This window comes from Molossus molossus, unplaced genomic scaffold, assembly GCF_014108415.1.
Source record: "Molossus molossus isolate mMolMol1 unplaced genomic scaffold, mMolMol1.p scaffold_m16_p_3, whole genome shotgun sequence".
Taxonomy (NCBI): Eukaryota; Metazoa; Chordata; class Mammalia; order Chiroptera; family Molossidae; genus Molossus; species Molossus molossus.
Genome location: NW_023425366.1, coordinates 95178237 through 95189227, shown reverse-complemented (window position 1 = coordinate 95189227; position 10991 = coordinate 95178237). Strand labels below are relative to the sequence as shown.

Genomic DNA, 10991 nt, shown 5'->3' with positions numbered 1-10991 from the left:
ACTTTGTTATTCATTTATATTTGCACCTCTCGAGATTCTCAGCCTTGGAATCTCAAACTTCATGTCTAATTATGATGAAAACAGCTGGGCACAATGATCACTAAACCAAAATGATAACGTGTCCCTTTCCTCTTCCCACCATACACTTCCTTGGGGGCACATATTACAGTAGTTGCCCCTACTGTGGGCACAGGGCACAGACCTCAGGGTCTCAGAACAGTCTCCTGGTTGGGCTTGACTGCTTAATGGTGGTGGTAACTCTGGGCAGTATGGGAACAGTACACCTACTTTGCAAAAGTACTGCAATGCTAAAAGATAGCATTTAATAAGCGGTTCTTTTGGTCGAAGAAAAAACATTTACATTCAATTTAAGAAACTAATAATCTAAGATTTTACCTTAAAAACTAGTTTAAAGAAGAAATGACCCAGTTTTTCTACTGAAAGTGGAAATATTATAAGAAGACAAAACCAAAAACATATTCAGTATTTTATTTAATTTTTTAGCAATTTACATTATCTCCCCCCCTTTCTTTTAAGTTAGTGTGACAATTTTCCATAATAAACTACTAAAAGAGAAGCTTTGGTCAAAAATGGAATGAAATAGCAAAAACAAAAACAAAAAACCAAAATACAAACAAAACCCAATCACTGCTGCTTTTAAAAAACCAACACTTTCACCAATTATATTCAAACAAAACCACACAAACATTTTCGCGATATGTGTCTTCAGTGTTTCCTTGTGGCTGGCTCTCCTCACCATCATGCAAATGGTGGAGCTGCCGTAGGGCAGTTTGTCATGCTGGATCTGGGAGGCTCACTCAGCTTCACATTATCCGAAGGCCCTGAATGGAAGACTCTAAGGTCTTGAAAATAGCAAGAAGAACACCAATGGTTACTAAGGACTGTGCATCTGGGCATTTTCCCCATAGCTCCATACTATTCCCCCTCTTCTCCTTGGCTGAGGTACGGGCGCCTTGTCCCACCCCCCACCCCCAAATCTAAGCCATGCTCTCCTAGGACTCGACCCAGCAGACTTTCCAAGACTGCTGGCCCTTCCAGGCCATGTGTTGCCCTGTCTTCACCACCCCAGCCCACAGGCTCTGGGCACACTCCTCTGTGTTCCTGGGGCACACACCTCCTTATCTGTGTCACTAGCCCTTACTGATGAGGGTTATTTGTCACATGTCCCTTGCCTCTTCACTACACTCTGGATGCCCTAATGGCAGACATTTCCATGTTTCTGTAGTCTACACAGCAGCCAGACTGCTGAACAACACAGCAGATGCCCAAAGGTGGATAACTACACAAGAGCAGGAATACCCAGGACTTAAGCATATAAAGATAAAGTTGGAGGGAATACTTTTAGAGAAAGTTTGTTTTTCCAGAATATTCTGGAGGGTTTTTCATACCATGTATTTGACCCAAGGAGGAGGAAAAAATAAAACATCATGAAAATGCACAGTGGCAAAATTCTGTAAAGCTGGAGTACTCAGAGTCCTCCTGGATTTGTCACTGCCCTTCTTCCATCAGGCCTCTTAAAATCTCTCTGTCCAGAGCCTGCTGGCCACACCTCTGCCATAGCTGAAGTTCATATCCTCGTCAGTTGTTCCCTGGACTCCAGGGCCTCTGCCTGGAGCCCTCAGTTGCCCAGGCCACCCATGCCTTACAGCCTGGTGCTTTTCTACATCAGTTCTGGAACAGCTCTTGTCTGCAAAGCCCAGCATCTTCTCCCTAGTTCCGTCTTCTGCATCTGTAAGACTCATAGCACAGTCCAAACCACTGAACCTATGTAGTGTGCACTCTCTGAGCTCTGGGCCTGGTCTGCACAGGCTGCTCCTGCAGCCTAGAATGCTTGCGCACCCCCTTCTCCCCTAACCATGTGCCCTGAAATCCCGCTGCATCTAAAGATGCAGCTCTTCCCTGCAGCACTGGCAGCCCACGCACCCCCTAAATTCCTCAATGTGAAAACAGAGGCACTGGTTTCTCTTCTGCAGCTCCACCTAATCCCCTCACCCTCCTCTCTCCTACAACAAGCTCTTCAGGGGCTCCTGCATCTCAATATCCTCAGTAGCTAGCACCATACCTGGCACCCAGAGGGCACTTAGTGAATGTTTATTAGACTAATTAGTGTAAAACATAAAAATCTATCTATAGAGTTAAACTTGGACGGGTACCCAAAACAGGGCCTGCTATGGAAACAGCACTCAACTTTTCCTCAATGAGCAGATGGACATCTAGAAAGAAGTATGTATTCCATCTCATTGGGAAAGTGTAGTTTCCTCCTGCTAATGACCTTTAGGTTTTAAAGTCAACTACATTCTAATAGCCTACATTTCTGATTTGCACTGGCTTTGATATTTTGTTTCAAGAAATGAGAAACACTTTTCTCACAGGAAAGTTTTAACAAGATTTGTTCTGAAAGGCAGAAAATACCTTGAAATCCCAAATTGTCATGGCTCCATCGATGCCAGTAGTGCAAAACTTGCGACAATCTTGTTTGTCCACCTCATAAATAGATACTTGACTGAAAAAAAGCAAAAACAAGAGATTGTAAGGTATGTGGTAGAAGTGAGCTCCAACCTTCCTGATAGTGTAAGGGCATTTTAAGGAAATTATCTATCAATTCCTGAATATCAAGTTGTCTATTAATATTAGGCTGTAGAAATCTGACTCAGAAAATATGCAAACGCATTTTATTACCAGATGGCCAGAGAAGAAAAGACTGAAATGAGGAAAACGTTAAGAACCTGCATTAATTAGTGATGTGGAGAAACAAGACAATCCAGGCCACACAGTATGCAAACTGCCCAAGAGCAGGGTGTGGCCAGGACTACGGCCACAACTGAAACAAAAACTAATTTAAACAAACAAACAAACAAACAAAACCTAGAGGCAGGATGAAGCACGACTGAAACCCAACTAGCTCTAAACAAAAACTCCCAAATCATTCTCTAACAGCCAGGGCATGTAAGCCAAGAGCTCTCCTTGCATTTGAAATGGATCATTATAAATATTAGCAAGTCAGTCAGACTCACCACAAAATTCCAACCAGGCAAGCCAGGCTGTCATTTTATTTTTAACCTAAAAGTCTCAGAGAAGTAATGAGAACTGTTTCCTTTCAGACATAGTCTGCAGAGAAGCTTAAGAAGTAACTCTGAAAGTCATTCAAGACAGAAAACTTGAGAATTGTGAAGAAATTTTGCCATGCCTTCAAGTTAACACTTTTCTATAGAGCTCAGACATTCTCAGCCTATTTTAAGTCTGGTGGTCCTTTTCATTGAACATGATGAAACACACAACTTGGCCATGACAGGTGTGGCTCAGCTGGCTGGGCACTGTCCCGTGCACCAAGATGTTGCCGGTTCAATTCCCAGTCAGGGCACATGCCCCGATTTTGGGCTTGATCCTCCGTGGGGGACATGCAGGAGGCAGCTGACAAATGCTTCTCTCTTAAATCAATGTTTCTCTCTCTCTCTCCCTCTTCTTTCCTCTCTCTTAAATCAATGTTTCTCTCTCTCCCCCTCTTCTTTCCTCTCTCTTTTTAAAATCAATAAAAACATATTTTTTTTAAAAAGCACAACCTAGTCAGAGAGCGGGATGTCCGGCTTGCGAGTGAGAGTCTAAAGAGCGGTTCAGAAATGGGTGATGTTGAGAAAGGCAAGAAGTTTCTTTTTTCCTTGTGGTACGTGCCCCTAATGGGAACCGAACCCGGGACTCTCTGGTCTGCAGGCTGACGCTCAACTGCTGAGCCAAACTGGCCAGGGCGCAAGAAGATTTTTGTTCAGAAGTGTGCCCAGTGCCATACCATGGAAAAGGGGGGCAAGCACAAGACCGGGCCAAACCTCCATGGTCTATTTGGGTGAAAGACAGGTCAGGCCCCTGGATTTTCTTACACGGATGCCAACAAGAACAAAGGCATCACCTGGGGAGAGGCTACACTGATGGAGTATTTAGAGAATCCCAAGAAGTACATCCCTGAACAAAAATGATCTTCGCTGGCATTAAGAAGAGTGCAGAAAGGGCAGACTTAATAGCTTATCTCAAAAAAAAAAAAAAGCTACTAATGAGTAGTAGTTGGCCACTGCCTTATTTATTAAAAATGTCTCATGACTTTTTTTATGTGTACCATATTTAAATTGATCTCACACACCACAATTCAGATCATGAATGGCTGATAGAACATTTCTTTTGGGCAGTCATGATTTAAATAAGATTGGCTTGTGGTTAAATGAATACGGTCAGCTTTCTTACTTTGATGGTAATTTCAGTTCAGCGAGTACTATCACTGTTTTCCCTTTCTAAAAATATGCTTGGATTTGATTCGTAATGTTCAGCTTTTCACAGAGATGGAAAGTGCCATCTCAAAACCTGTTAGGAGATTGGTTTTATATTTAGATTTATATAACTGGTTGTATTAATATGTTTAAACACCGAGGAAATCCTTTCACTGTCTCTCAGACCAGCAAGACTCGCTTGTGTTTCAAGTTGTGTTCATGAGCCTGTTACAAGGCAAGGGCTAGAGGTGAGCTGGCAGTGCCCATTTTCTCTCTGGTCCTAACTATGCCAGTTTAAATTCCCAACAGTATCTAAACTGTTGCCTTTTACTAAATGAAAGGCGTTTTAGTGTGGTTTATGTATAATACCAAATAAAGAATATTTAATACCTCTCACATTTTATAGATGATCTATAAGGTCAGATGCTTTTAAAATTCAGCGTGACAAGATATAGTGGCAAACGTTGTGAATTCTTTAAGTCAGACAAGTTATAATTCAGGATTTTCTTGAACAGCTATTCAAAAACAACTGTAGAATTACTATATATGTGTGTTATTGGTAATGGTGCTTTTGCCAGCTCACTAGAAGGATTAAAGTAGAGGAGAACAGATAATCAACATAAAATTGTAAATTATGTGATGATAAGGCTTAAGACAATTAAAAACAAAATCACATATGAAAAAGAAAAAAAAAATAAGTACAACCTATAATTCTCTCAAAGACAAAGTCTAGAGGTTTCCATCATTCTTCCTCCTGTCATCACCACAATAAAAGGTTTAGTCAAATAGAGAAAATCCTATGGTATCTAACTCTGAACACAGTAACTTAAAATGTCAAGAATACACTGCATTTCTTAAGTTAAAAAAAAAAATCAAGCTTTTTGAACAAAACACAATTCTATTGTCTTTTTTTAAATTTTTTATCCTCACAGGAGGACATTTTTCCATTTTTATTCAGATAGAATGGGAGGAAGAGAGAGAGAAACATAGACCGTGAAAGGGACACATCGAGGCCTCCCGCACGACCCAACCAGGGCCAGGGACAAACTGCAACCGAGGTACGTGCCCTTAGCGGGAACCGAACCCGGGTCTCTCTGGACCGCGGGCCGACGCTCTAACTGCTGAGCCAAACCGGCCAGGGCACAATTCTATTGTCTTATACAACCACATATGCCTGATGAAAAATAAGCAAGTCCTCAATTTATCATAATGATGCTAAAGAATCCTATTTTCCTAATTACATAATCTTGTTTATTTTATTTTTTTGTTAATCCTTACCTGAGGATATTTTTCCATTGATTTTTTTTTTTAGAGAGAGTGGGAGAGGGAGAGAAACAGAGAAAGAGAGACACAGAGAGAGAACATTGATGTATGAGAGACACATCTTCTCTCACATCAACTAGTTTGACTCCACCATGACCCTGATCAGGACCGGAGATCGAATTTGCAACCAGGTACTTGCCCTTGACTGGATCGAACCCGTAACCCTTCAGGCTGCAGGCTGAGGCTCTAACCACTTAGCAAACTGGCCAGGGCAATCTTCTTACTTATATACATTACTTGAAATCCATGATTGAAATGACAGAATTACCTTTTCAAACAGGATACAACATATTTTCCTCTTATGAGTTAACTATCAGAGGAATGTGACATTAAGGAAGGTCTCCTTTCATTCTCTCTCTCTCTAATTATTAAAAAAATTTTTTTTTCTTTATTGATTTTTAGAGAGAGAGAGGAAGGGAGAGGGAGAGATAGAAACACTGATGAGAGAGAACATCGATTGGCTGCCTCCAGCATGCCCCCCATTGGGGATCGGGCCCACAACCTGGGCATGTGCCCTGACTGGGAATTGAACTGGCGACCTCTTGGTGCATGGATCAATGCTCAACCACTGAGCCACACTGGCCGGGCTCTCTCTTTTTTTAAAATAAGGTATTTAAAAAAAATTTTTCTTTATTGATTTTTAGAGAGAGGAAGGGAAAGGGAGAGATAGAAACACTGAAGAGAGAGAACATCGACTGGCCACCTCCTGCATGCCCCCACTGGGGATCTGGCCCACAACCTGGGCATGTGCCCTGACTGGGAATTGAACCGGTGACCTCTTGGTGCATGGGTCGATGTTCAACCACTGAGCCACACCAGCCAGGTGCGGGCTCTCTCTTTTTAAAAAAATATTTACTGAATTTATTGGGGTGACATTGATTAACAAAATTATATAGGTTTCAAGTGTACAGTTCTACAGTACACCATCTGTATATTGTATTGTGTGTTCACCATCCAAAGTCAAGTCTCCTTTCGTAACCATTTATCTTTCCCTTTACCCTCCTCTACCTCCCCCCACCCCCCATTCCCTCTGGTAACCATCATACTGATGTCTATGAGGTTTTTTTTTCTTTGCTTAATCCCTTCACCTTTTTCACCCAGACCCTTTCCTCTGACAGCTGTCAGTCTGTTCTCTGTATCTATGAGTCTGTTTCTGTATTGTTAGTTTATTTTGTTCATTAGATTCCCTTCATTCTCAATCAAGGTTTTGAGAAAGCAAGCCCTAGGAAGAGGCTGCACTGATAGGCCACACCAGCTCACAGTCTGCAGTAGGATCTGCACTCCTCACGGGGGATGCCTTGTATCATCTACACCCTGAAGGACAGAATAACTAGGTGGGTGTAGTTCACTCTCTATCATGAGCTGAAAGTAAGAGCCTGAAGTTGGGAAGCTACAAACTTCTTGCTCTCATTCCTGAAGGAATGTCTGGGTGTCAGTACACAAAACTTTCATAGAGACCCAGTAAGGAAACAGAGGAGAAGAAGGGGGTCTTGGTCACCTAAACACTTCTCTCCAGACAGTCAGGGCCCTGGCTACAGATAGCATCTATCCAGGAACTCAGAACCCAGTCCAGGGGGCCCCCGGTAGCTGGATGGCACCTACGTGATGCTATTCTGGTGCAGCGTCTCCAAGGCTGTATTGCGGTCCTCAGTTGTGGCCCTCTTGTCCATGTTGCGGAAGCGTTCCATGGCAGACATGTTGCGCTGGATGCTCTGTTTTGGAATGTCTAGCTTGGAGACGAAAGTCAAGCAGCCGCGGTCATCATAGTTAAAAAGCATTGGGCAGCAGTCATGACCCTGAAACAAGATATTAGTCAGGCCCTGGAGGGTACACTACCTATCTACCAACCCCTCAGCAGAATGTTCACCACCACAGGCGTCTCTTACTCCTAAAGGCTAGCTCTGTCTCTTCTAAAAGGCTGTTCTACCTTGTGCCAGGGCACAAAGTCACAGAGCACACACTGCTCCTATTCTGAAGAATTATATACAGTGTATTACAAGGAAAGATGAAGAGAAATACTTACAGCAGCTACAACACTATTCTCCGAGACGAATGACACACTCAGGAGGGGCAGGAACTCTGTTTTCAGAGTTGAGACCCTGAACACAAGAACACTTGTTAAAAGGAGATAAAATGAACCGTTCAGCTTCTTTATAGATACAGAAGTTGACAAAGGACCCATTCTCATAGGGGCTTCGGCAGTATAAATGACCACTTATGTTTAAAAGGAGCTCCATGACCTAGCAGTTCAGGAATCTCAAGCATGAGATGGCCTTGAGATAACCTGCAGAAACTGAGGCCTTTTGCTCTCTTTAGCCTATGCACTACTCCCTTCTAAGGCCCCCCAACTCACTACAAACTGGTCTACAGCTTGGTCCCCAACAGGCCCTTGTTCTTTCCCATCTCTGCCTTTGCTCCCACACCTCTTTACCACATGCTGTCTTTGCTCCTCCTGCTTATCCAAAATCCACCTCAGTCTCTGAAGCTCAGCTCTAATATGTCACCTCCATGAAGCTTTCCTGGACCATATCAGCCTAAAGTGGCTTCTCCTTTCTCTGACCTCCTAAAGTTCTTACTGTCAGTCACAAATGAATGCCTTATTTTGATATTTTTCTCCTCGCCTGTGCTCACTGAGGGCTCCTAGAAGGCTGGCACCACTAGAAGTCAGGAAAGCCTATTCTCTTTCCTCCACCAGGCACTGGGTTAGGAGCTAGGACTACTGATGAACAAGACATAGTCTTAGCAAGCCAGGAACTCACACACAATAGGTGTGTGTGTACACATACATGCAGACTTAGTATATGTACTAAGTGTATAATTTAGTAGTTATCTGCTCCAGTATCTGGCCAAGAGGTTACATAGATATGGCAGAATAACACATTGGTTGATGAGTTAGGATCACATAACTTCACGTAAAAGATTATACATTTTGAAAACTATTTCTAAAGAGACAACCCCCAGCCCTGCCCCTGCCAAATAACACACTATCTTAAGGCCTTACTGTGGCATACCTGGCTTTTACTATATGAACTATTCGTATTTGAGAAAGGGAAGAATGGAGGACATAATCTGACTTGCAGGATCATAAAAGCCAAATATAAATCAATACAAGGGGAGACAGAGACTTATAATAAGCACATGCTAAGAGCTTATATGCATTATAATAAATTGTATATAAATTAAATAACTATAACATCAAAACATTACTGAGTGACAAAAGGTAAATTACTGTACAAAATTTGTGTTAAAAATCAAAAGCTATATAAGTATCTCTATATATATGCATAGAGATCCTCTAGAAGACTATATAATTTATAATGGGGGCATTAAAAATAACATAAAATTTAAAAATACAATTCAATCCATTAGGAAAAATATATCCTTTCTGAAGTGTCACTTTGTTGTCACTGTGTGGCAAAGGGAGCCAGAGTCACCTGCTGTGATCGATTGTCAGCATACAGATTAAGTCAGGAAATCTTTAAAGGTGGGTTACCTTTGGCTGCCAAAGGAAAAGAACATACCAGGAAAGAAGATTCTTCCTCCAACATATGAAAAAAAAAAATGAATTCTGATGTCTAACAAGATGCCTAATACTCTCCTTAAGGCTGAACAGGCACAAACAAGTCATCACAATCCAGCATACACCAGAGGAACTAGCTTCAAGGTTTTAGCATTATTGAATTAAGTCTCAAATTAATGGAATCATCGTTCACTGACTACACAGAGCAAGAATACATCCTCTATTTAAGTTAAGGCTGGTGTGTGACATTTATACATTGTATAGTAACAGACTAAACTGGGTATCTGAAGGAACTCTTATTAGTAACAAACCAGGAGGGTTCTTCAAAGGAATCACTATCAGCACTTCCATTAAGAAGTGTTTCTGAAAGTGAAACCTAACTCTTTAAAATTTCCCCGAATGGACAATCTAAAGTGTGTCTGTGACTTTAAAGGTTGCTTTGCAGTTCACGGTCAGATTTTTATGCTTGTGTCCTACATAAGTACCCAGGGAAGGGAAGCCTTAGCCCAGTTGATGAGAAATCCCATTCTACTTCCTAACACAAAACCAAAGGCAAATAAATACTCACTGCACGCTTTTGGAGGCATCAGCCACGGACACGGTGCTGTCATGGCTGACCCAGGCCAGGCGACTCCCACTAGCAGAGAAGCTGACACCATGCACCCAGCCACCAGTGCCACTGCCACCAAACTCTGACATCAGTTGACCAAAAGGCATCTTGCTGCCCCAGGGCGTACTAGCTGGCTTTTCATCCACTTCTTTAATGTATGCAGAAAACACTCTGCAGTTTAAGGGGCAGGGAGAGAAGGAAAAAGTAAATGAAAATATATAGGCCACAGGCTGCTGCTGTAAGGTGTTCCAGAATACAAAGAGCAAAATATGATGGGACAAATTCACATACACAAACCTCTTAAAACACAAAATAGTTCTAGGCTGCCTACAGGCCAATTCAAGTTTGGCAAACATAATCAACAAATAATCACAGAGTGCTGCTCTAGGATTGTCATTCTAGAAGTAATGAACACAAAAGCCCTTCCCTCCTGGAGTGCACATTCTGGGGGAGAATCATGCTGTCCCCACCCTCCCTTGCCCATGGGAGATCTAGCTAAATGAGCATTCTTTCCTGCCTACTTTACCATTATTCCTGACACAGTATTCCAAGAACCCCACACAGTCAAATGTAGGAGAAAAAAACTGCCACCCTGCAATAAACCAATGGTATGAATCCATTTAAAGAAAGGGATGTCAAAAGAGAAAGCCTAGGGAGGTCCTGGGAAGAGTGAGTAGGCTTTTCCTAGCGCTGTCAGGCAGAGGGCTGTGCTCACTTGACCCTCAGGACCACTGTCCAGTCTTTGTGGCAGATATGGTCTGGGATGAAGGTGGGTCATTTACACCTGCTATCATCAGTCCTTTCTCTAAGTTCTTGAGGTGGGAAGCAAAAGGGATAAAGGACAGCTGGGAATTTATCATTTTATTCCCTTTTGCCCTCCAATGCTATATCTAGTTTGTAAAGCTTCTCTTCCAAAACTTCTGAACCTAAAAACTCCCTAAATGATCCAGAATATTTCCCCCCCATATGACAATGGCAGCAGCAGCTCTGGAAGAGCCAGGGCACTAGAGAGGGGAAGGGCACAGTGAGCTCTCTGTTAGTTAGATGTGGCCTTAGAATCACAGTGCTTTAAATCAGCATCACAATGGCTATTGCTTTAGACATTTGAGTCCAGGAAAGAACGGTGGTTCTCAGCTGCACCAACTCAAAAGTGTGAACAGAACAGACCTATACCCAAAGGAACACAAGTCAAAGTTAAGTTTATTTCTGCAAATTATTAGAAAAAAATTGTAACCTATTTTCACAACCAGATTTTTAGCAAAGC

The 10991-nt window shown here is 42.2% G+C and overlaps 1 protein-coding gene across 3 annotated transcripts in view; it reads right to left on the bottom strand.

Moving 5' to 3' along the window:
- Nucleotides 1-475: 475 nt before the first annotated feature.
- Nucleotides 476-10991, bottom strand: part of ARPC1A (actin related protein 2/3 complex subunit 1A) — a 34870-nt gene continuing 24354 nt past the window's right edge. For 2 of the 3 annotated variants that reach the window (XM_036279638.1, XM_036279636.1), the window contains exons 6-10: nt 9686-9898; nt 7621-7696; nt 7200-7393; nt 2434-2524; nt 476-863 (exon numbers count right to left, since the gene is read on the bottom strand). In XM_036279638.1, the coding sequence (XP_036135531.1) occupies nt 825-863; nt 2434-2524; nt 7200-7393; nt 7621-7696; nt 9686-9898 (613 nt within the window). In that variant the 3' untranslated portion in view covers nt 476-824. The remainder of the gene's footprint in view (nt 864-2433; nt 2525-7199; nt 7394-7620; nt 7697-9685; nt 9899-10991) is intronic. The other variant, XM_036279637.1, reaches the window with a different exon arrangement.